Source organism: Tenebrio molitor, chromosome 6, assembly GCF_963966145.1.
Source record: "Tenebrio molitor chromosome 6, icTenMoli1.1, whole genome shotgun sequence".
In the NCBI taxonomy this organism is placed as follows: domain Eukaryota; kingdom Metazoa; phylum Arthropoda; class Insecta; order Coleoptera; family Tenebrionidae; genus Tenebrio; species Tenebrio molitor.
The window spans coordinates 12,747,932-12,774,670 of NC_091051.1; the positions used below are offsets into that span (position 1 = coordinate 12,747,932).

At 35.2% G+C, this 26,739-nt stretch overlaps 3 protein-coding genes across 21 annotated transcripts in view; all 3 read right to left on the minus strand.

The window, feature by feature from the left end:
- The window catches only part of boi (brother of ihog), a 30,397-nt gene extending 24,826 nt beyond the window's left edge, over positions 1–5,571 (minus strand). For 11 of the 14 annotated variants that reach the window (XR_011160584.1, XR_011160583.1, XR_011160586.1 and 8 more), the window contains exon 1: positions 5,286–5,571. The gene's annotated coding sequence lies outside the window, so the exon portion shown is untranslated. Of the gene's footprint in view, positions 1–1,946; positions 2,105–5,285 lie in introns of those variants that run through there. The other 3 variants (XM_069051965.1, XM_069051963.1, XM_069051964.1) reach the window with 2 other exon arrangements.
- Positions 5,572–10,700: 5,129 nt separating this feature from the next.
- Positions 10,701–21,219, minus strand: LOC138133950 (forkhead box protein N2-like). Of its 4 annotated transcripts, none has more exons than XM_069051976.1 (6): positions 21,065–21,199; positions 20,048–20,207; positions 14,070–14,293; positions 13,581–14,020; positions 13,076–13,527; positions 10,701–13,019 (listed from the first exon to the last, which is right to left on the minus strand). In XM_069051976.1, the coding sequence occupies exons 3-6, from the start codon at positions 14,275–14,277 to the stop codon at positions 12,683–12,685; spliced, it is 1,437 nt and encodes a 478-aa protein (XP_068908077.1). In that variant the 5' UTR covers positions 14,278–14,293; positions 20,048–20,207; positions 21,065–21,199; the 3' UTR covers positions 10,701–12,682. The 4 variants fall into 4 exon arrangements, with proteins under 4 accessions (XP_068908077.1, XP_068908078.1, XP_068908076.1 ...); XM_069051977.1 differs by having other exon boundaries at positions 19,929–20,207; XM_069051975.1 differs by lacking the exon at positions 20,048–20,207 and having other exon boundaries at positions 21,065–21,219.
- A 423-nt stretch (positions 21,220–21,642) lies between these two features.
- On the minus strand, positions 21,643–25,795 carry LOC138133949 (zinc finger FYVE domain-containing protein 1-like). Of its 3 annotated transcripts, none has more exons than XM_069051972.1 (6): positions 25,411–25,795; positions 23,993–24,924; positions 23,615–23,821; positions 23,347–23,562; positions 23,011–23,196; positions 21,643–22,954 (listed from the first exon to the last, which is right to left on the minus strand). In XM_069051972.1, the coding sequence occupies exons 1-6, from the start codon at positions 25,412–25,414 to the stop codon at positions 22,460–22,462; spliced, it is 2,040 nt and encodes a 679-aa protein (XP_068908073.1). In that variant the 5' UTR covers positions 25,415–25,795; the 3' UTR covers positions 21,643–22,459. The 3 variants fall into 3 exon arrangements, with proteins under 3 accessions (XP_068908073.1, XP_068908075.1, XP_068908074.1); XM_069051974.1 differs by having other exon boundaries at positions 25,354–25,793; XM_069051973.1 differs by having other exon boundaries at positions 23,011–23,178; positions 25,411–25,792.
- Positions 25,796–26,739: the final 944 nt, after the last annotated feature.

The following is a 26,739-nucleotide window of genomic DNA, read 5'->3' on the forward strand; positions in this document are numbered from 1 at the left end:
ACGATGGTTTATTTGTTCTGCCTGATATATTTATTTCGTATTTTGATAACGCTTCGTTGAAAAACCAACTGTCATGTTAGCACTTGTTTGATCTTATTTTACAGGCACCATTAAAAAACAACAATTCGTTAAAAAATCTGCGACCGAAGCAAACGTAGGAAATTGGAATTGGACGTTTCATTCATAAACTCGCTTGGTCCTCATCCAACACGGTGATTTATCAGATTTTTACAAAACGTTCAATTAAAATAAACGCAACAAATCCCACGAAACCATTCCCCGTAATGGGTTTGACACACATCAGATAAAACTTGAGGTTTAATTAAATCCACAGAAAACTTTTCTGAGAGGTGATTTATCCATCAAAAATTTTTATTTGTTGGGAACATTCGTGTGGGCTTGTTTTGTTTCAAGAATAAATAACGCATAGCTGGGGGACACAACCTAAAAACATCTATTTTATCACATCTACGTTTCAAAGTTTTTGCATCACCTTCAAGGTGTTACGACTCCCTTCTCGGACGTTCAAAGGCGGAGCGCGAGCTTCGCGTTGCGAAAGCGGTGGGAAAAAGTGCCAAATAAATTTAAAACGTTTGCAATTAACACAAAGCGAGTCCATTCGCCGCAATTGAAAATTTCTAACAGATCTACATAATTTTTTGGTACCGATCCAAGCGTTGGTTTGCCAACTAGTACATCTACTTAATGAAGCTCCTTCCAGAGTGATTGAAGCAACGTGGTATTGTTGACGCAAAATCGCTCGCGATCTCTACACTCTAGCAAAAATAAAAGCTTCGTTCCGTCATATCCAAAGAAACAACATTTTTACACGTATCTTGCATTTGACTCGTATGATTTTTAAAGAAAATCACAAATTTTTGCACACAACGTCGGCAATCTCGAGATTAGATACGAGTACGAAGAATATCAACACTGTGGTACATAACCATATCCCCGTAAAATATACAATAATCGCATTATGTATTTGCATATAAGTATCCAGCACAACAGCCGCATTGAGATGTCGCCAAACATAATAATAGTATCTCAGTCACTTCCGAGTTACTAACATAAATTTATCGGGCATTCGAGGAGTTGTTTATTTGCACAGCAAAGAACATATGTATCAAATTTGGACTATTTTTAAACATATTATGTCTCAATTGGGTGGTCCCCCGATGCGGCACACGTTTATTAATTATTCTAACGATTTTGTACCACTTTAGATTTGAGATTACTGGAGGACCGCACCTCAGGAACTAATTTCGTTACGTGAAGTACGTAATCTCGTGGGCACTGCAAGCAACTCATGATTTACGAGTCTCCCATCGCTCTTGGCCATTTCATTCCTATATCGAAATCACAAAGAATAATGGTGAGGCCTCAATATGATATTGTAAGCGCGGGCATTGCACACCTATTATGTAGAAACGCCCACGGTTATCGCCTACGTGAAAACCATTACATTTATTCTATATATAATTTTTTAATCGGACGCAAGCTACGTATTGTCTTTATATGGTCTAACAGTGCCGGTTCGTCGATTTAATTGTGTCCAGTAGTACGTCTGCTGTCCTTTTTGTCTGTGCGATTGGCGATGTCAAGCACGGACTGGGATTAACTGTCCTGTAAATACATCAGCACGAGCTTGAATGGGAGTAACAGTTGCAGGTGAGTTTCGAGCCCACGTGGAGGATGTCGGGTGAATACCAACGGTAAGGTATTTCTGGAGGCATCGTTGCCCCTTCGCTCGGAACGAACCTGTCCGGGGACACACAAAAACATTACGGACGTAAAGATCACCAGGTAAATGGGAAGGACGTTGGCTGGTGACAGCTGTCGTAGGGAAGGCCAGTGAGATCTAAGGCACGCGATACCGCAAAAAGAAACTTGGACTACCGACCGCCTCCACATGCCCACTTTGTGTGTTTATCGCTTTCACAGACCTGCTCACATTTTCGGAATGATTTTATGGTCCAAAGTGCTGCGGCCAAGAATGTGTCGACTACGTTTACAAACATTTCACAAAGAACAACAATTAGGACTTAGATACGCATCATCGCGTGTTCTTCACGCTTTGTAAATGTCGCCCGACGGACAAACTACCGCTCTAAACACTGCCGCCGTCATACATAAATCTTGAGGGATTAAACTGGACTACGAAATTTTCCATCCAGTTATTATCAGCATCAATTTTAAACAAGAAATGCAAGCTAACATCGTCGATGACGTTCTGTTTATCCGCTGATAGCGTTCGTTTTCTATGATCTGGACACCAGAGGTCAACTAAGACTGCTTAGGTCTTGTATGTCAGCACTTCGTAAAATACCGGATTAAATTTGCTCAAAGATGAAGTCGAAGACCAACCAATTATGAGTTTCCAGTCAGAACTTGAAATGGATCGGTGTGCGCCTATCTCGGCACGTCAAAAGTTGGTTTTGATAAATTACAAAAGATTGATGAGGGTACGATTTTCATTAGTCGATAATTGCTTCGGTTTTTCTTTTGTAACGTTGCAGCCTTGAGAAACGATGAACCAACAGATAATTCACACTTCTTCGACAACTCGAAAAGAACCAACAGTTCACTGTTGACAAATGTAATATTTGGCATCAATAAAACAGGTGTCGCGTTTGATCCGATGATTGTTTTAATCTGGTGGTACCACAATTCCAAACAAAAGGTGCAAGTTTTACTTCGGGATCGTAAAGAACACCTGGCGCAAAGAATTCATATTGAAAAAGAAAGGCACGTATGATTTTATGAAACAAATCACTAAACCCACTTGTACAATTAGTTTATTTCTTTCACAGTGTTATGGCGAGATTCAAGAACGTATCTACATTGTTCGGCTCAGAAGAATTCTTCCAGGAAGGCCATTCTTGCACCTAATTACTTTACAGAATGATCACCCGGTGTAAAATGCTGGAATCTTAATCTTTTCTTTCAAAACATTCAGGTCGGGACCGTGACTGTTGTGAGTTATTAAACCCAACATGTTTTAAGCTGATTTAACCATACAAGAAGGATTTCATACTTCCCGACATCGTTTTGTGATGGTTGACAAATCTCACAACAAGAGGAAAAAATATGTGGGAACTCGTTCAAGGCTCATTATTATGTGAAATTGATTTTTTGGTCACTTAGGAATTTTCAGACTGGAACTACTCGTTAAGTTATGTAACAATGGATCTGTTTATTTGGACAATTAGGCGAGATGATCCCCTGTGAGAAATACAAATATACAAATATTGACAGCGTTCTAGAATAAAATTTCTAAACATTATCGGTCCAACAAGGCATAATCTCAACAAATACGTACAACGCTAAATACATAAGAATACTCGCACGTCGTCTACGCTCCAAGAATTTATATTGTTATAAATATAATTAATTTATATTTATAACAAATAGCTATCAAACGGATACGTCATTGAAAATGTCAATAGCCATATTAGGTGAGGAATTGTTGTTGGCTGCTCGACCAAAGGAAAGTATACGCTCGCTGCTATTTAGGTTAAGCATAGGCGTAATTTCGATGCATAACAATAACGTAATTTATCTTTAATTTCTTGATTATGCGGGTAATTATATCTACATCTGAAGGATACATAATCACTGCCGCTGACACTGACGCTATTTCTGTGAGCAGAGCGGAACGCAATAAATAACCACTAAAATTACAAACGAACTAATAAAACTTCGCCGTTGCAACACAACAAAATCTTCCAAAGACAAAATTAAATTTTTGCTTTATTGTTACTTGTTGGTCATAAACCTCTCAATGACTACCGCATGAATCAACGATATCCTGTTCGAAACAATACGGACTTTTTTGTGCACGTTTCGATTGAATGAATCTGATTTGATCCTTCTTCCAAAAAAATCCCACTTTTATAAAATAATTACAAATCATATTAAATTAACTACTTGTCGGTACAATCTTTAACAATGAAATTAAAACATTTTCAGAAAATACAAATTGACGTGTGCCATAGTTACCAACTGTTAATCGTTCCAATTAGATTTTATGATACTGTCAAGGCTTTCGGAAAGAAAAATTCACAGAAAAAAGTATTTATACAATCAAATATGTATATATTTATTATTTAAAGTACAAACAGTTACCAAAAGGTATGTATATGTAAAAAGTAGGTAAATAAAAACCGATATCAAATATGTATTTAAATACAAAAATGAAAATCACACATTTTATTGGAATATTTGAACAAAATATTCGTGGGGTTAATGACTTTGATTTTTTTTAACTACAGTAATGAACTACAGGGTGAGCAACAATAACTGTTTCAGTTGACAATAAAAAATTTTACATGAAATTTTCAAGACTGAACTGTACCTATTTCGGTTTGTTTTATTGACACTATTGACAGCTGGTATACATTTCATATTTAAACGTCTTGGTTTTTGTATTCTTTTATTAATAAAATAGTTTTTTCGTTGGAACATGACATAAAAGTCACCAAAAGTCACCAGAATTTATTGCCAACTCAATTCGTAATTGTTGGTCACACGGTATCTACAATTGTAAATTTAACAGAATAATTTGTTTATTGTAAGTTTTCACCGTAAAATAATAAATCGCATCTTTATGCTATACCTGAATTTAATCACCTTGATGTGAACGTTTGACTATTTACAACCTGTTGGCCACTTTGTTCTCTTTTTTGCTAAAATTGCTGTTAAAAAATCAATGAAATCATTGTACATATATTTTGTGGCATTAAATTAATATGCTTCTATTTTTTGCCATTTATATTACTGGCACACAATACCTACACCACCGCAAGGATTTTAAGATTTTTAAGCACATTTATTTGTGTATAAAGCTTTTCTTATGTCTCAAGTTTCATGTAGTCACGTCCAAATGAATTTACATTTTGAAAATTCTGTAATTTCTCACAGAAGCAAAAGAAAAAAAAGCGTTTCTAGAAGTTAAAAGCCTAAAATATTTGAGTAGTGAAAGTTAAGTACCTGCTTGGAGGTAACATTCTGTGGGCGATTGTCAACATCCCTTGGGTGCCTGAAGGCCGCGTCAAAAAACTGTGGCAATAAAAACCTGGTTCCGGTTGGGATTAGTAATACTACCTAACTTAAGTCACAAACTCGACCAACAATACAATACAGGTACGTAACCTGTCGAAGCGATGAACTTCCACCAAATATTTGTTTTCTAATTATATCCCAAATACTCATCGAAAACTTTTCAAGTCATCGGAATGCGGTACACAATCAAAAACAAAACAAAAACATTGAGTTAACCTCACCTCAGCTATCCGAAGACGGTGCCGGTTCGTGAAGTACCAGAAATCAGTCTTTTACGCACATGTTCACTCTACATCGTTTTTCGCTACACTTTTAAGTTACAGGAATTCTTTTGTAGCGTCTAATTAGCCTGTGAGCACCTCAACACCGCGAGCGCGCAAGCTTACGAAGCGTCCGAAACAAACGCAACTTGTGTTTTGTGTTGATTCCGGTCGTCGAAGACGAGACACGAGACCAGTTTCTTTGGTCCATCCGTGGAGATGGCAGGTGTAGTGCGACAATGAACGAAAATGCAGGAGTAGGGCGTTGGAAAGAGATAAACTGGAAGAGAGTTGGTTGCATGACGGTCAGGGGCACGCAAGAATTTATTCTATTTTATCGGCTTGGTTATCAGTCAAGTAGAGTATTTTTCAACAGATGAGCTCACCATTCCATTACCTAACTGGATGATACTGTGTACAACAAGAATAAGTGAACGAAATTTTATTTTATCATATTATCACAATAAAGCTACCCGCTATCCTCTTTGCTCTTAAAAAAAAAGAAATATGTTACACAAAAAAGAAATTTTTTTCCTTAATTCTAAAAACGTCCTGGATAACAAGGTAAACGTGGTAGTCAGGACATAACCATCCAAGAGATGAGAATTAAATCACAAACGTTTCAATTCATTGCTATTACTCATTGGTAATTCAACCCAAGCGGTATATAGAATATATGTATAACCAAGCCGTAGATCGTATAACTACATTTACTTAACCAACAATCCATGTCATTTAAATTTAATCCAACGTGACCTGTACCTATTGTATTTTGTGATTTTTACTTTCTTTGTTAGTAAAACTATATAATACTTTCGTTTTGATTTTTTATTATTTTTTTGTATGCTAGTCTACCATTCACTTATACTCATAAATTATATTTTTATAACAATGAACTTCACTTTTCCATTTTTCCATCATCTTCATCGTCGCTTTCACATTGCTCCTACCGGCAAACGCCTTCGAAACTGATACAACAAAGTTTGAACTCCCAAATCATGTATATTTTGGATTTCCTCCAGTACACTGGCTTCTTGCATCATCTTCAGCAAATACAGAAATCGTTTTCAGTACCAAAATTGCGATTAATGGTGTTGAGCTGTATTTGATTAAATGATGGTAGTAGTCATATGAACAAATTTCTTGTGTAGCAAAAGAATCCACAGAAGCGTTAGCTTCTTGAGATAAGATGTTTATGACGTAAGGTCCATGGGCGGCCATAACCTCATTTACAAAAACCGAAATTCTCATAGATGTATCGTCAAATGACAATGAAAGAGAAGTGTCCAGCTTCAATCGAACATGACGCGCAAAGTTTTCGACGACGTGTATCTTCTTTTCAAAAAAATCCACAATCAATTTTGGATCATTTTTACACAGCATGATGGGCTTGTACCAAAGATCGAAGAGTTCATAAATTTGATCTTCATTGACACACTGATCAACGGTGCGAAAAATAACCTTCAGGACATGTATCCTTTCATATTTATCCCGGGTGATGAAAAAATTGAACATAAAACTATGTAAGTGAGTCGTTGCTATAGGTTTGTCATTGCTTAGAAAGTGTTTCTGAATTATTGTTGTGCCAAATTGACAAGGTAAATCTTTTACAAAGTCTGAATTCATAAACTTCAACAAATCCTCTTCGCAAGTGACAACAATTTCTTCCAGTCGTTCATTGTTGCTTGCAAGTGATCCCAAGTCAGCTGCACGTGGCGCATCTGATAACTCGATGGAATCTTCTAATTTATCTTCCTAACGTTCACTTTCCGTCTCCACAATGGTCATTGTTAACAAATCAAATGTATCATGTGTTGGATTTTTCAAAAAATACTTGGGGCTCGACAAAAATTTGTTCTTTCTTATCAAGTCAATTTCTTCTTGGCCAGTGGTCATGACAGTCTTACTTACATATTTAGACAACATCTGCCATAGCGCACACCTCGCACGTCAAGAATGTTTTCGTATTAAAATTATACATTGTCGTTTGGGTATGAAATTATGAACTGTTCCAATAACCTATTTCGTCTATTAGTAAACAGTTAAAACATCTCAATGTATCAGAAACATCAGTTTCAATAATCCTCGAAGAATTATATAGCAAAAAGCAAACACTTTTTCCCGGATTCTGGACCCCGTGCACCAAAACAAGGAAGACAACCATTGGATAACCTTAAATATGACCAAATCACCTCCTCTATTGGTTGTCTTTTATTACAAAGGTATTCAAAGTACCCAAAATTGATATTGTTGAGTGGTACTCCATCATCATATGGAGACATGAACATATCCATAAATTTTATTAAATGTTTCAAACAAGTCATTTCCTCAGTTAATTTTTCGAATCCAAACTGTTTCTCTAATTTATCAATGAAATATAAACGAAGAGACTACCTACTGCCGCATTTGTGATTGCTGCAAAAATACAAAATTACTTAATTTAAAGCATCGGAATCGCTATTTATTAGCAGCTTTCTATGATATATTTGACAAAAAATCGTTTTTTGAAAAAAGGGGACGTTAAATGAATCTTTTCTTTGACTATTGAAATGCAGTCTTGGGGTAGTAAGTGCTTCAAATATTCATTATTTCCCTTATCGACTATGACTTTTGCTAAAACAGCTCTGTCTAGATTGTTCTACGTATCAGAACTATCAGATGAAGAAGTGTTTCATTATCCACTTCAGGGCGATCGTTAAGTCTGATACTGTAATGACTCTCAGTCGCTTGAGGGTACGAATGATCGAAACATTTTTTTTGGAAAATAACATTTCAAAGTATCTGCTCTGTCTGGAAAGTCATCGATATTTTCCGGAAGAGAATTACAAAATAGTTGAAAGCGATCTTGACCTACTCTTCTAACAACAACTTTCATATCTAACCAATCGTAACTAAAAGGATTTTTCATTATGTCATCCTTGAAAGAATATATTTTTTTGTGATTCTTCTACGACAACCCATATAAAAATCCGATTCTCTCCTAAATTCAGTAAATAAACTAAAGTTTTGAGCGGGGAGAAATGAAATATGTAGTTATTTGTGCAACTGGTTATGAAAGTCACTTTTTTCATGAATTTGCAGTTTGATTAACGAGGGCGTAGCCCGAGTTAATAAAGCAAAAAAGTGAAAAAAGAGGCTCTCATAACGTATTGTACACACTTTTTTTTTCATATCGATGTAAGTTGAGAAATTTGGTCTAAAAGGATTTATGAAAAATTACAAAAAAAATAGGTAGGTAGGTATGCTTTGACAATCATCTCCAAGGAGATGGAATAAAATGATGCAAAAAAGTACTACTTTCACTACGATTTTTCGTGAAAAAAAAGTGCCACTTTCATTACATGCAAAAAAAATACGATATTTATCGCACTTTTCTTCATGATACCTAATTGTGGGCAAAATACAACCGAATCAAATCCGGATCTTTACTCAACACAACTTTAAGCTGCCACGTTACCAACTCCACGCCATGCTTTTCCAAAAATTGTCTGCATTTTCGTGTAACAACTTGAAGAAACTTCTTTTCTTCTGGGCTATTCTGGTACCCTCCAATGAATGAAATTGGCGAAGAAAGTTGTCGACAATAAAATCCACCATTTCACTTGAAAATATTATGCTGTAAATAAGTAATTACTCTAAAGATATAGGTAAGAAACATTGCAGTAGGTCAAATAATCTGTTCACGATGTGATTTGGGTCTGTTCATTTTTTAAGGTTATGTCATTAGGTTTTGTTTGTATCCAGGTGTCCCTTTTTAACATTAATTTTGTTACCTGGTAACAACAGTACACGGAATAATGCACCTGATACACTTTACCGTTGTCTGCGCTGATTTTCTCTACTTCTAGTCTGTGCAATAGAGCAAGGTAGTACGCCGGCCAAACTAAAAACGCTATGAGATGGCGCTATAAACTGAGGAATTGTAGGTCTCTGCAAAATTTCGACTCATCGCTTGTAGGTTGATATTATTTTTTTCGGTCAAAATTATTTATGAAAACTGTTTTTACTGAGATGTTCTGTCATGAACTTTGATTTCTGACATTTTTGACGCGTTTATTTGACGTTTAATATTAACAGCGAATGTGGAACCTGTGGTGAAAACGACAAACCTTAATTTACAGTTTTCTGTAAGTCCCAGACTTACAGCGCATCTAGTCTCACCAAAAACGTATTGCACAGACTATAATGAGATCAGCGCAGACAACGCACTTTACTAATCATTCTTCTGTGATTGGCTATCTTAAAATTGCTGTAATTTAAAAATTAAATGGTTTAAGACAAAAAATCTTGAAAATCCTGTATCAGATGGAAGAACAGAATTTGTGGTTTACGGCTGACGCGCGAGTTCTGGGACACCGATATAATCAGATCTTTTAGGTAAAAAGTTACGTAAAAAAAACCTTAATACACCATCCTTCCCATTGTTTATGAATTTTTAACTCTGCGACGTAAATTTGACTAGACATCCACCATTTAAATCTTGGTTTGTTAGAACGCCAAATATTTTTTCAAACTCAACGCAAAGCTTACATATCCACTTAAATTCTTCAGCATCTTCATGCAAATTGTGAATGACGTGTGTGGAGTAACTATTTCACTTGCCAACTCTTCAGTTTACTCCATTAATTCAAATGCGTCATTTCCTTTTCTCACCATCTGATGTATTTAATTTCTTTCCAAATAAACTGATCGAAAAAAGTTAGGGATATTGTTATTATAATTTATAACGTATCCCAAGAAGAGTGAAAGTTTGACACAAGTCAAAACTCATTATGTGTGAAAACGTTTATTAAAAAACATTTCAATAATTTTTCTTAAAAAAAACTTACTGATGCATTTTGATAAAGTTAACTTAAATATTTAGCAATATCCATAACTTTTTTCGATCAGTTTAGGTTTCTCAGGATTCAAGTTTACTAGGGGACATTCAGCACTTTTCCAATGTCCTTACGAGGCTCACTTTCGTTCATCAATTTGGACAAATATTTCTAAGGAGCAAAAGTTGCGATGTAATTTTGTTACAGCTGCAATTATTGTCTGAAAAATAAGAAGTGTTTTAAATAATAATCACTGATCTTAAAATGAAGTAACATTAGATAGTAATTTTCGCCAGTCTTACTGTAGGTACTAGTAAGGATTTAATTTAAAGGCTTGAACAACTGATACAAAATGTTAATAAACTTACTCAATCTTCACCTTGCGCCATAATCGAGGATAGACGTTATTCACCAATCCAGTGATGTCTCACAATAACTTTGTCCTCTAGATTGTAGATCAAGAAAAACAATGGATTAGTGACTAACCTACATTTTCAAAAGTCAATTTTTAATCATTGATGATTTAGTAAGTTTAATAAAAGATGAAGGAAGACAATAATAAAATTAGCCGTTTTATTTATTTGTATAATAAACTAAAGGTACAAATAAATGTTCATAACAATAACATATAATTAAATAATCGCTAAAACAACTTTGTTATTGCCGACTTATTGGAAAAAAAAATCAAAAGCACACCATAATAGTTTGTTAATTTACACGAACACAATTCAATGAAACTCCAAACGCATTAAAAAAAAAACTATATGTATGGAAAGGTTGTAAGAAGACCTATTTTATAAAATTGGAAGACAGGCGCCAAAAAACATTGCCAGTAAAAATTACTGCAATAAAAGTACAAAATGATTTGGCACATAGAATCTTAAATATACATACCAAAGCCAAGAATATTGGCAAAGCATAGAGTATTATTCACTAGATCAGGCAAAACTGGTATTGCTATAAGATATAAGATATTTAGAATTGTCACATTCTAAACTAACAAAATCAAGTATCCACCTTACTCATTCAATTTCACACTAATTCGGAAGACGGCCAAAAATACTCTGCGTTTATTTATATTTTTTGAAATGATAAAAGGAAATTGAATGATAAGTTTAATAGGAAAATAGCTTTGAAACGCACACACATTTTTTGAAACACTTATGATTGTTTCGAATTTTTATATACAATAGGAAGAGCATGTATGTATCACGGGAAATAGAAAAAATATATTTATGCTACTATATTTTCAATGATCGATAAACCAATTTGTAGCAATAGGAAAATTCCAAAATTATTCATTTTTTCTTATTCCCTATTACTGATACACTTCATAATTTATTGCTTAACTTCGTAACATTTATAAACGAAAAAAAAAACTCTCAATAAAATAAGTCTCGACATAACGAAAGTTTGAATAATGTGGAGCACGTCGTCCAAAAAAATTTCTCATTTAATTCGGAATACCACAATTCTAGTAGATAAGACAAATTAACAAACGCTTAAATTACACAAAATAAATAAATAAAACAATATAATTAACTAGTAATGAAAATATAAGTTACTTCCCCACTTATGATTATTTTCTAGTTCTACTTTTGGTAACAACATTAAAATTAATTTCTTTAGATAAAATTTCCTTTATAAGAATAAATAGTGATAGAAAATCTTGCACTTTCAGTTTCTTGTATTTGACTTGAAAATTACTCTTACTTAATTAAATTATATTTGGCGATGAACCTGAACATGAACCGTAAAAAATAACACATTTCATTACAACAGTTCCAAAACAAAAACTCATCAACCCTAACCGTTCTCAACCACATCTAGGTAGCAACTTCGTCTTCTTTCTGTAATTCGAGATTATCTTACCTTCGCAGAACTAATCCACAGTACTCGTGAATACAGCAAATTTATTTTTTTTTTTATTACCAACAACCTCAATCACGTTTTACAAAAAATAAGTATCATTAGAATTCACACTCGAATCTAATTGCGATACGAATTCTTATATACAAAATATGGAAAATCGTCTCAACATTCATTCTTTATTTTTTATTTCGCGAAAGTATTTCTCTACACCATAACTGCCACCACTCAGTACTGGTGATGTACCTTTCACTACCTACCACCTTTTCCAAACTATTCATCAACCAACGTTTCAATATTGTTTCAGTCTTTTCACAAAATCATCGACTACTTTTTAAAGCGTCTCTCGGTTACGAATAACACGTTGGTCTTTGTCATCAAAAGAAATGTAAGCTTTACGCTATGTCCGTGCAGCAAATTAAGTTGTTTGCATTTTATTTACAAACGAATTTTTAGGGGTTTGGAACTGTTATAAAAATCGTTGAGAATCGAGAAAACCCATAATTTTCAGTCAGTTTAACATTTCTAGAAACAATCCTAACATAGTTACTCTTCATATATTATAAATGTAAACAAAAACATAAAATATATTAAAATTACTATAACAGTATTAGAAGAATTCAACTTATATTATAAAATTACGTTATTTCTTTCTAATTACCAGGCGTTTGATTACCTATGGTGATTAATCTCCAATTCACGCCGGTGCTTAACCCATTCGTCATTATTGTTATTGTTACAGAGAACTTTTGATTTACCTTCTTTCTTCTTTGTTCTGAGCAACCTCGGTTTGAAGGGTGCCGGTCTCTCGTCCGACTCGTTATCGTTGATGTCATATTGCGGCGACAACTTTATTCTCTTGTACGGATCGTACTCCGAGCTTTGAGAATTGTATCTTTTCCTCGTCGTTATTCCGGCCAGGTTGAGGAGCGTCTCGGCCCCCTCCTTGATCTTGCGCTCCTCCTCATCTTCGAAATCAATTTTTCGACGCGCACTGCTCTTGATGATCCTAATTGGAAAATAATTTTAAAATCGATGTGACTCGATCGAACGTTGACTTCTTACCTTTCGTCGTCACTTTCGAAAGCTTCGTCGGTTCCGAGAGGATCGACCGAGTCCGCTGCGCTGTAAGTGTGGTCTTGACTGGGCGAAGTCGTGATTACTTGACAGTGAAGTCCCTTTTCCTTCTTTTGCCGGTATCTGGGACCGTTTTTCAGACTGAGCATCACGGCCGCTGCGTCTACCGCGTCCAGAGACTCGTCGGAAGCCTCTGATTTTATGTGTCGGTTGCTGTTCAGCTCTGCTGAAGCTAGCTTTCTGGACAGGTACGGGTACAGCTCGGGATTGGGCAAACGCGACATTGAGCTTTTTTCCGGGGATGAATTGTTTTTGTTATTATTGAAATAAGTGGAAGGATCTAAAGTTGAACAAGGGTGGAAAGGTGATCTGGTTAGCGCCTGGATTAAATTGGGTTTGTACTGTTGATCTACAGTCCACAACGAACCTTTCCCAAGATTCTGAAATCAACAAAATTAATTACCGACGGAATTGCTTGCGGCGACGGCGTTACCGGTGCTTTTTCAACTTTCTGAAAACACTTGTTCAGTGATAAATTATGTCTGACGCTATTTTTCCAACCGGTGGGGGCGTTCTTAAAATACGGAAAATGTTCCAATATCCAGGCATAGATCTCCTTAACTGGCAGAGCTTTCTGCGCAGAGTCTTCGATGGCCATGAAAATGAGACAAGAAAACGAATAGGGCGGTTTATTATTTGTGTGGACCAAGGGATCGTAGGGTACATTGTGTGGATGTTTGTTCCTTTGGGACGTTACATTGTGACTGGGATAAGGAACGGGCGAGTTTAAGGAACTACTCGACGAATCGGCAGCTGATATGGAAGAATCGTCTACATAATCACTAGTTGGGAGTTGATCGGACAAGAGACTATTGCTATATTTCACTGGCGTTGAATTGACACTATTTGATGGTGATGGGTTTATGTTCATACCTAAACAAAGAATTCTACAGGTATCGTTTCGATCAATCGACTTAAATACCTTTCAAAAGGTCTCTCTCGTGTAACCACGACAGACTCGTGAGGTCGTCGTCGCCATTCCTGCTCTGACTTTGAGCTACGGCTAACAGTAATGATATGGGCGATTGGGCTTCTCGAATTGGTGTCCCTGCCACAGGACTGGCCGGTACTGACATCTTTGGTGTCATTACGGCCTCATCTTGAGGTGAATTCGATCTCTCGGGAGACATTGTGCTTTACTAATTACTGCAACAAAGTAACATTACGTAAATTTAAAAAATAAAATTTGTGATACTGTTTGCTTATCTTCCAAATCCTAAACATTCTTTGCGTAAAACTGTTGTTGCGTTACGTTCAAATCTGCCACAGTTACTATTTTTCTCCATTTAAACAATTATAATTTATGGGGTCAGTAGGTCACAAGACTCTCTTGATACATAAATTTCGATTCAATAATAATTTGTTTGTCGATACGGATCAATGATGACGTTTTTCACGACGTTTTTCTTTTACTTCATTCATTATAACAGTAGTTTGTACTACAACGGGTATTAGAAATTTGTTGTTTTTGTTACCAGTAACTGTACTTTTTTTCCTTTAACGTTAACTATTCAAAATATAATTGCACATTTTCAATAATAAAGCTTTACCAATTAAATAACCATTACGACGTATATCCTTTCAATCGCTATTGCCATTTTTTATTAAAATCGAGACATTTATGAAGCAATATAAAAAGAATTGTACAATATGTTATCATTACATAACAAATTTTATTAAATTATATAAACATTTTTTGTTATCAGTAACACCGTAATAAAATGTCAACGTCAACCACAATAAATTTCTGATATCTTCTTTATCCTAATCTTTTAAAATTCTACCTTTTAACACGAAGCACATAGCAAACCGTCAGATACGAATTTATTTCCTGAAAATTTCCTGCGTTACACTTTGATCAAATAACGACGGTCAAAAATACACTGGAACTTTTGAACTCACAAAATTGGTATTTCCCACTTTCTCTTGTGTCCGTCTTTGGCCTCGTATTTTGAGAAATTAAAAAAAAAATACTAGTCTTTAACATAATTACTGTTTACTTACAATTAGTGTCTGGATTTCGTTATAAAAAATATCTATTGATAACAGCTATAGACAAAGCAATTTTAATTCCATGTCTCTAGTAACCTAAACGTAAACATTGTCGTTCTTGGAAAATGTTTTCCATAAATAATTATCTTTACATCTGGTGATAGCGGTTAGGGAATAGGAATGTGGTTAGATACTGACAATAATAACGATCTAGAAATTATTGCCAAACCACTCGAAAAGGAAGTCATCATGTACTCGGTGTTCAAACATTTTGCTTTATAAAAATAACGGTTGTGGTAACCTTTGAATTGCAGATATTTGTAACAAACTTTAACTCTGTACGTTCTAATCTTCAGTTCAAAATCTATTTAAAGGTGTGGCTACAAATTAATACACCATTACATACACCTCTTTTTTGAGTCATTATTACAGAAAATTTGAGAAAATGTGGGGTATATGTTTATACGAATTTAAAAGGTAAGCGGATCCACGAAAGGAATATGTAATATGTATCATTATTACGCACTTGAACTTTGCGATACAAGCACGGATTTAATCTTAATTTAATGTTATAATTATTATACAAGTTCCTTAACATTGACACAGAACATAATACACAACAAAGTCAAAATGCGGAGGCGAGACGCCGGTAATTATGTTGATAAGCACTGCACTATTACTTGATAGTAATATCCGTAACAGTGTATGTACTCCGGCAAAATTGCCGTGCCGCCGGGTGGAGGTGGGATAGTAGTACAATATTACAATAATCTAAACTGTATCCGTACATTACTGATCGAAACAAAATAGATAAAGATAATGCTTCAAGAGTGGGAAAAAATTCCCTCAAATTTTGCTGTGCTTGAACATTTTAAATTGTAATTTTAATTAAAAACGTCAATGCCTATGGATTGTAACAGCAGGAGCATAATTCCCTCATTAAACTCTGATTTTTTGGAGCAAATGAATTTTCTGTTTATTAATTATTTAAGAACTTTCCATATTTAAATCTAGAATTCTGGAATTACTAAAATACATAAAATGTTTGTTACGAGTAGACCTTAAATAAGATAGTCTTTACTGTCATTTAGTACGATTCTGTTTCAAAATTTAGCAATATTGTTACTGAACAACATTGATTTTGCACAGATGCAACCAATCAACAGCTTCATATCATAGCAACTACAACATTGTTATATAGCAATATTGGTAAATTTTAAAACTGAATCGCACCAATTATAATAAATGATGTATTTTGTATTACATATGTAATATTATTGACTTTCCCAAGCAGTAGACATTTTCATCGAAAATGTATGATTAATCAGTTGGAAAGCTTAAGTAACTATTTATACCGCAAGTGTGATGCAAATTCTTGTTTTACTAGAATAATCCCTCTGGCTAACCAGCGCAGTAGATTTTAACCAGAGTTCTTTGAAACTGCCTTCACAGAACATAAACACGTATCAAAAACCCTTCAAAAATTATGCTCTTCAACTTCCGTTTATTATCTGTTGTATTATGGAACACTTCAAAACAAATTACAAAACTTGTATACTAACTCAATTTAAACAAATAAAGGTCCCACTGAAGACGATATCTAATTGTAGGAAATAAAAAATGTTTTCCAATTTTCGTATCATCTTTATTTCTTTGTTAGATATATCGTTTTTGAAAATTTGGAACATTATTAACTTAATAAATTTGTCTTACAGACCTCTGACAGAAGTATAACATTATACAACGTGTTCAGAAATAAGTATGTACATTAATTTTAACCAGTGACAGATCAGGTCAAGAACAACAAAATTGTTATGTAGGTACCATTTTTGCGAAATATAATTTTCATTTCAGTATTTTAACCCCGTGAAGTTTTTTTCTACTTTGCGTTCGTAACAGAGCTGATTCAAAAATTTGCAAAATGGAAAAAATAGTAGGTATAAAAAACTCATTTCATAGAGCGTTTATTCAATTCGTCCTCGCGCTTCGCGACTCGTTTTATAAACTTGGACTCATGAAATGAACACTTCCTTATGAAACTCGTTTTTTAATATACGATTGTAAAATCAGCGCAAAACATTGTGTTTTTAGGATAAAGTTTTTTGGTTCTGCGGCCGAGGTAGAGATGATTACATTTTTAGTTAGTTTTATCCGACTGCAAAAGGCAGGTGTTTACGTTTTGATTCTGCGATTTAAGCTAAAATTTTGTGAAAATAGGGCGTTTATTTTCGAAGAGTGAATACATAAATATTGTGTAGTGTATGGTGAAGCGTGCGGGAGTGCTCCTCGAGCCCAGAGGATTTCCGTGCGACTTCTTTTGAAGGTGCATGAAGAACTTGGTTCATTCGATCCCGATTGATACAATTGAGTTTTAAGAGAATGGGTGAAAAATGTTGCCACAACAATTCGCAATAATATAAGGGAGTCCGTCTCAGCTCAGGGACGCGAGGGTCGCGGGTTAGATTCCGACCCAGGGCGAAAAAAAAAGGCTATATTCTATCTCATGATTCGGAAGTCACGTTAAGCCATTGGTCCCGGTCTATTGAGTTGGTCATCATCATCATGCCCCTCATAGATTTGTAAACCAGTCCTAGACTGTGTAACAACATTGATTAGTGATTACTCTGATTACATACTTCATGAAAATTTTTACTGATAAATAGACAAATTTTAAGAGACATTTGTCATTATCTTAGGTATGGGTGGTTCATTGGGGTCAGTTTGAAATATTCATTATTAAAAATTTTTTCAATTAATATCTACCATCTGGTTCTCTTTTTCTCTTCCACCCTTATCATTATAGGTCAGAATAGCGGGCGCAGCAATTAGCCGCTGTGCATAAGTTAGCAAAAAACAAGTGAAAGTTTTCTTGCATTTGTTTTTTCTTCTTGGCTTATCAGTATCGGCGAAGCAAATAATCCCCATAGGCAAGTACCTAACGAAATTTGTGCCAAATCTTTCAATAATTTTAATCGGATAATTTCAAGGTTTAGAAAAAAATATATTTAAATATGTACGTTGTTTCTATTAAGGATGAACTGGAGTAACATTGAAAAATGGCGAAAATTGCTTAAAATTGGTACAATAGTCCTTTCATCCATTCTAAAGTACTGTGCCAAATTTAAAAAAATTTGATCGAGGAATTTTAAAGTTATTACCTTTTAAAGTTTCTGGATATTTTACACGTGTTCTTATGAGAAATCGAGCAATGGTCGCATAAAAATTGATAAAAAACATATTTCAAAAAGGCCAATTTTTCTTAAATTTTTCACACATAAAGTATCGATATCGTAGAATTTTCTAATGAATTTACAAAAAAAGTTGGTCGAGGATTTGCCATGTAATCGCTAATTATATGTGGAAAAACACGGTTTTTGAGGTTATGTATCTGTTTTAATTTCAATAAAAGTGAACAAAATGCATATAATTGACGTCGGTATGCAACATTACATTGATATCGCACGTTTTACTACAGTTACGTTAAGAACTTTAACAGAAATCAATGAAAATTGAAATTCAGTGTGCTTCTGTTTACTTTCACGTACAGTCTTAGTCAAAAGATTGTAAAATCACATGTAAGTAATTATCTAAATATCAAGAAAATAAACACAAAATTTGCTTGCAACTCATTACAATTCGTTTCCACAAATTAAAAACTTTTTTTTCAAATATTGATATCTCGTAATAAACGTTTCATAGCATAATAAGAATTCCACAACTTTTTGCTAAGATTGTTACTCCAGTTCATCCTTAACGAGTTATATTACTAGTTAAAATTAATGTACTTATTTCTGAGACACGTTGAATACTATGACATTATCTATTGAATTCGTACACCCTCTTAAAAACACCAATTTTATTTTTAATTAGTTCTTTCGCTTTCTTCAATAAACTTGCCTGTAAACTGTCCGTTTTATTACAAATTTTAGACTATTGCAACCACAAAAGAAAAGTAGGATCTCTACTTTCAATAAATTTAATTTAAACTTTTAGTGCCTATAGGATTTTCACCTTTTGAGTACTTCACATTTTTTATTTTATCAAACCTGATAATCAACTTATGTTCCCTCATCATCATATAAACGACAAATTCTTTATTATAAGAGGACAGTAGTACATTAAACAGACAAGATCTTTGTGATAACAACTGAAGTATCCACAATGTAGAATTTTATGCTAAGTCCAAAAATACAATGGTCCGAAAATGGACCAACATACTATACTGGTGCCCTAACAAAACACATTTGTATGTGACCATAAAGGTCAACCCATCACTGTTTCGGAACATTACAGTGGGTTAGTTCTACTACATTTGTTAAATTAAAGCAGAGTTTTACAATTTTGGATACTAGTAGGGCATAAACAATATTTAAAGCTTACCCCAGCCTTGAGGAGAATGTGTATGAATGTTTAATAATAGGTAATATTTTATGATAGCATTTTACACAATTATAAATTTGGAAAGTTCCCATGCATTATTATAAAATTAAAGGAGCATTTAAGGATATCGGATGTAGAGGTGTTGGGAGTGCAAGGGTGATATTTCGTGACAAAGTATTAAGTTACAAGACAATTTTCGGCATCTCCACATCACCATAACAAGCAAAATAAAAGATATCGATCCAAATTTACACATTCGCCAACACTTACGTAAAAAAGATAAAATAACATCACTGATAAGCGAAAAAAGCTCTTTATCACAGCGAAGATGATGCCAACAGTTCAATGCGAAGCATTTTAATACAACTTATCAACATGGTAGAACTGACGTATTTCGGTGTATTCTTACATTTTCAGTGTGGGAATTTCAGGAGTTAACACCCGAAGATGTCTTAGATTTACTCGAATAGACATCACATGCACATCTCTTTACAGTTTAGCTACGAAAACCAAGGTTGTCATAGTTACCCCGTTCTAAATGCATCCCAGACTCCCACAACGACTTCGTATTGGACTGTATCACGCGCACACAGAGCCGACGCGAGACGTACGTCGGTGATATACGCAACGACCCACAGCGTCACCGTTGCCATGGTAACCCATGAGAAGCTGACGTAATGAAGTTTACCTTTGAAAATAGTAACTAAGCATGCATATAATTTGTTACGTAAAAGGTAATTGGGCTTAAAATCATTTCTGTCGTCAGAATATTATTAGAAGAAAAGCGGTGCACTCAAAGTACGTAATTGTCGTTCGAAATTCATTATTGTTTACGTAAATAACACGGTTGCCAACTTATTTTTTTATAATGCAGATAAACATGTTATGAAATCGAAATTAGGAATTATGGCTTATCGGACAAAATTGTTTATTGGAAAGCCCGAGGACCAGGTTGACAAACGTCCGGCTACGAAAAGACATTATTTAACATCGCGAAAAAGTTTAATTGGAAATCAACATTGCAAAAGCACTAATTTAATATTGGGACTTTGTTGACAAACTCTATTTACTTGAGCCAAAGGATCTCGCAGCTGAGATTAACTTAAACCCGACAATTTGCCGTTTTACGTAATGCACGAAAGACTGCGACACCCTCAAATACTGATATTTTCTTTAATCCAAAACACGATGTTGTCCAAATTTAGTAGTAAAAAGTGCAATACGTGGACACGGAATTTCCTAACCCAATTTATTACAAGTTTCGAAAGTGTTGGATTTATCAAACGAAACTACAAAAAGGCGATGGTTAATTGCTGCCAAAGCTAAATATATCGTTAAATAAAGGCACATGTTGTTTACAACAGATTAATTTAAATAATATAGGTCAAATTTCGGCCATTACAAATATACAACAACGTGAATGTGAGAAAGCATTTTCTTTTATTCTAAGTATATTTTAACTAACACAAAGTAAAAACCAAGAAAACTGCAAGAAGAGAAACCGTGCATTTTAAAGGTAAATCATTTACTAATTTACGTTTTTACCTTATCACTACAAACGTTAAAAAACCATACCACTTTTCACAATAGGTTCAAGAGCACACCATTTTATGCCACCCAAACATATGATCTCACTGATTTGTTTGTAGCCATGATTCTTCACAATCTTTCAAATTCAATTTTTTCCCGCCATACTGTAATATTTACGAAATTTCGTCGCATTCGAATTTCTATTGAAACCGAATTCGACAATTTCATTAATCGTCTCGAAAAATAACGCACCTCACGCTGCTACTTCGAAATATTGTTTCATATTTTCCACTTGGAAAAACACCAGGGATTTTTGTTCAGCGCAGATTTTCAATTTAAATTAAACTTAAACAAAATTCCGGCCTCGTGAGCCTCGAAGTGTTAGCAAAGCTAGTATATCATATTAATTTAATAGTACGTGCTTCCAAATTTTTTAAATCTAGATTCACTTTTCTTCTTCACACATTCCTTTTGAACGTCAGTTGGTACCGTACAAGTGCGCCAAATTCAAACGCCATTTGTAATTCGATATTTGAATGTTAGATTATTTTGGGATTATTAAAAAATGGGAACCAAGTAAATAAAACGAGATAAACTGTTAAACGAACAGCTTTATTATGTACATACAACTAAATAATATTTACATTGTATCACAATATGAATCTAATCAAAATCATCATCGTCAAAAGTTCATTTTGTGTGTGCCGCAAGGTAACAACATATTTAATTTGGTAAAAAAAAGTGTATTTGGTTGTAATTTATAAATGCACCAACAACAGATTTATCTTTATCAATTTTTACCGTTATGATCGCATCCATAATTTGGAATGTAAATCTTAAATCGTTACTCAAACTAAGTCAAGTCTTGAACAGTATCTCAAATCTGTATGTACATTTTTACACAGGACTTCAGTTTGTACAACAAAATAATATTTCTAAAAGTTCGAAAAACATCCTAATTCTATTGACAATTGAAAAACGGTTTTGTTATTATAAAGCACACATTTGTGTTATGTATTTATTCTAGAGGATACAATTCTGTGATTTTAAGGTGAAACTAATGCAAACACAAGTTGTGCTTCTAATGAACATGGTAATATCAATTGAACAGTATTTTTGCCAAACAATAACAAGATGCGAGAAACAGGCATCAGTACATACACCATGTCACCTTTTGCACAAAATAGTTCCAAAATAAACTAAGTTAATAGAATTTATGAAAGCATAATCTCTAACCAGCATATTATATTTGATCCATAACCCTATAAAATAAAAAAAAAATACCACACAGGGACGTTCACACAGATTTCTTTATTAAAAGTACAAACCTATATCAATGTAAATGCTTTATCGAAAGCTACTGAAAATCTTTAAATCAGACTTGTAACCAATGATTTTTGAGCATGTCATTTAACTTGAACATTTATCACAAACTCTTACAGGTGTATCCCACCCTCTAAGTGGCACAGGTTTTCTAGTAGTGGAGCATTTATCACACACGCCTTGACCGCAATCTCGACAGTGATGCAACCCCATCAGCACCCCAAACGGTTTGTCACAAACGTAACAGTTTATGCATTCATTATCAGGTGTCCAATACGACGGTCTGGCAGTCTCCTTGATCAGTTCTTTGGGTTTATCAAGAATCGATTTGACAACTGATATTGAATTAATTACGCTTTCACCTATTCTTCTAGTTCTGACTTCGGTACCGTCTACCTTGGTACTCATACTAGGGGGCTGATCCTGATAACACCTGTCACACACCCTAACGTTCTCCAACCAACCCCTCCACGGCACTGGCTGCGTCTTTGACGAACACGCCTCGCAGAAGCCCTCCCCGCACGCTCGGCAGTGATGCTTCGAGGCGTTCGATTCGAACGCCGTCTTGCAATTAAAGCACTCCTGCACAACAAACGACATATTGACCAAAAACATTGACTCGCCTAACTAAAGTCTACCATAATTTCGTTGTTCGGTTTCCAGTAGCTGGGCGCGATCTGGTCTGTTACCCAATCGCTGATGAGTTTCGTGGGTTGAGATCCGACGCTAGCTACGACGTTGGTGATGCTCGTCACGCCATCTAGGACCTTCTGGGCTGAGTTCTGTGACCCCAGGAGCGACTTGTGCTGGAAAAGTTGTTTATCCTTTCTCAAAAAATAAGATCGCCTGTTTTCAAAAATCTAATGTCACAAAGGCTCACAAGAACACTTTTGTCTCAATTCAGAAATCAAAAAAATAACAAATTTGTACGAAGTTAGTGTTCTGATAAGCCTTTGCTTAAGCATTTAACTTACTCCTGGCCACACGTGTACAATATCAATTATAACCGCCTCGTCCTTTGGGTCTTTGTTTCCATACCAGTACTCACGGCTTTGGTATATCTTACCGCATGTTGGACACTCTATTATGTACCCTGACCAAACAGTCGATATTATGCTACTCCAAAATTGTTCCTTTTGGCTTTGATAACTGGGTTCAACTATTTGTTTTCTCCCATTTTCGTAGCATTTCTATTGACAATAATTTCATTATGATAAAGTTACACAAAACTTACAACCATACTTTGCAAAGATAGACGAAATTCTGATATTGATGTTGCAGTTTACAGTTGTTGCGACTGGAATGAGGCTCATCATCATCTTTGTGACCCATTGATAAATTACATCCTGTTCCACATGACAAACATTTGTCTTGACACGTGAAGAATGCAGAAAGGTACAATTGTGGGCCTGCGTCACTTATCTGACTTTGGAATTTTTCGTTCAAGGCCTACGAGACACAAAAATTTAGTTTTTCTATTGCAAAAAGTACAACAATGTCAACGTAACCCCACTTTCGGTCAAATTATTTTTCAATGCTTTTTCATAATTTACCAACTTGATTGATTACAAAACAATAAGAAATAACACAGAAAAGTAGAAATGTTCCAATTTACTTTACCTTTAATGTGTGATAGACATATTTGGGACTTCTCGGTGACCTGACTTGATTACTCTCCAATTCCTTCTCCACTGCAACCCTAAGCTGTTTGAACGACTCTTTCCCGCCCCCATTTCCCACTCCAATGTACTTAAGTGAACTGAATCCATCACAGCTTTCATCAAGCTTGGCAAAATTCTCTCTCAATATGTCTTCAGGTGACATTTTGACATCAGCAATGCTATTCAAAGTGCTAGTGTACCTCGTCTCGTGAAATATAACGACGCTAGGGCCCCACGCCAAAGCAGTCTTTTCGACATCGTACTTCTGCAAAACGTTCTGCAAAGCGGGACTGAAATGTTCTTTGTAGGCTTTCGAAGCGCCCCCCAGAAACGTGTACATGTCACGCGGCAGACGTTCGGATTTTGTTCTGTATATGATGACATCTGAAATCGCGAGGATCTTAAGCAAAAGTCGCGTCCGCTGGTGTTCTTTTTTCGTGATCCCCAAAAATCCCTCGGTGTCCAGACAGATCATGTTGAGAGTGGGGTCGTACTTCGCCCAGACGCCGATTGTGCAAGAAGTTTGGTACGGAGAGGTTTTAAAGATTTCTTTTCCATCAAAGAACGTGTGATTCAAAGTATGAGATTTACCCTCCCCCGTGTTACCAAATATGGAGACGACTTTAATCCTGTGAGTCACGTCCATTTTCAACAGACTGACGAATTGTTCCTCTGAATTGATCAAGAGGCGCTCTTGGTCGTCCAGCAAATGGACGCTTTCGTGCTTCGGGTCAGCATTGGGGGTCAAAGACAGGCTCAACGATTCGTACTGTATCGGGATGGGGCCCATCGATTGCAAGAACGGGGAAGGCATCTTAGTGGTAGTTTTTACTTTATCGGGTAGTATTTTTTTCATTTTATACCCAAGTAGCGTCGTATTTATCTGAGCCACTGAAACATTAAAACCCACTGAACCGCATGACTCGGGATTGAGGTTAGGTGAAAATGTGATTTGAAAAACAATGATGAGATACAAAGCTTTTGTCTGTGGACCACCAATGACGAGGACTCGCCCTAATGGCTTTCTTTGTCGAAGAGGCTCAAGCAATGGCGAAGAGAGATTTGTTGTAAAGTGACCGATGGCATGTCGTGTTTATGAAATTTTTGCACCAAATCTAAATTACTAACAATTTTGACCGATTCTGCGTTTTTACATGCACCGGATGATTTTGAGCAAGAGTACAATTTTGGTTTTGTTTACGAGCAACGGAAATATGTTGACGTGTTGATCTCAGAAATAAGTCGCATTTTTATATCTTGTAAACAAAGATCTTACAACAAAACAATTTGAGGATGCTTAATCTAACGTACAATTCTTACCAGATTTGAGATTTCCTAGACATGGTACGCGTTTTTTTATTCGATTAAACTACTTACACATGACTTGACACTTGAAGTTTTTGACAGTCGATTAGAATCAAAGGGAAAGTGCACCAATACCAACGTCCAACGCTCTGCGAATTGGGTGTAGCACTCAAGGACACAGCTTTTTTCGCAATGAACGATTATTTTATTTTAAACTCGGGTAGAGGAAAATTCATCAAATGTCTATTTTGGAATGGCCAGTGTCGTGGTTGTTGACCGATTGGGCGTAAACCAGAAACCAGATGTGTCAACGTTGCTTGCTCTTGTCGATTTGACTACGTGCAACATCACAGACACACATCTTTACACCAATTAGTCCCATCATCCCCATCCCCAGCTGTCGGAACAGTTACGAAAGGCTATTTTGAGTTTCTTTTCTTTATCGGCTTTCAGTTTATTTTTAACAGCGTTGCAGACAAACTAAAACCAAATCTTTGTTGACTAAGACGATTGTGACGTATGTCGATGATTAAGCTTTGACCACGACGAAGAGATTAATTTGTTAATCGTCAAAAATTATTTTTTTCACAGTTTATCAGTTACGACGAATAATGTTTATGGATAAGATTTATTTCTTTATATCATTTAATAAAGACGGAATTGGTTTGGCACGCACCTATCTTTATTTGCGTCGATTCATTAAAAAGGATTAATTTATTTATCTCTGCTTAAATATTTTAGTAAAGTCGAAACTTATTTGTAGATGATGTCAACAATTTTTCCATTTCATCCCGAGTCAAGTAAGTAAGTAAGTAAGTAAGTAAGTAAAATAAGTACAAATTCCACAAAAATCAAGTTTGGCAAATTTGTTGGTAACTATAGTTACAATTTACAAAGTAAAAAACATCGAAAACATTTATTTTGCGTCTTGTAAAGTCTTTGCAGTACTAGTCCGGAAAATTCAATTTTCCTGCGCGTAAATAAGCAGGAAAATGTTGTTTCCAAGACTATTTCCGGAAAACAATTTTATTTTTTATTTTTCCCCTCACTTTGCAGTAATGCCGAAGGATTTTTATGCATGTTCTTACAAATTGTGTTGGTGTGTTTCGCAAAACTGGCTCTGTAACTCATAAAAAAGGTACTGGTAGCGGGTAACCCAATCCATGCAAATTGTTCGTAGAAATCGTCACACGAAACGGACCTTTTCCAATCCATGACCACCTTTGACCAAAATAATGGTAATTGTTCACTTTAACTACTTCTGGAATGTTCGCGTTTTTTCTGGCTAGACAGCCTTAGGGCGTCCTCCTAGATCGTTTCCCACCATTCAAATCTTGTGCAAATGTCTTTTTATCCTCTCTTGTTATGTTTCAAGGTTGCGTCAAGGTCGCGCCAATGCCT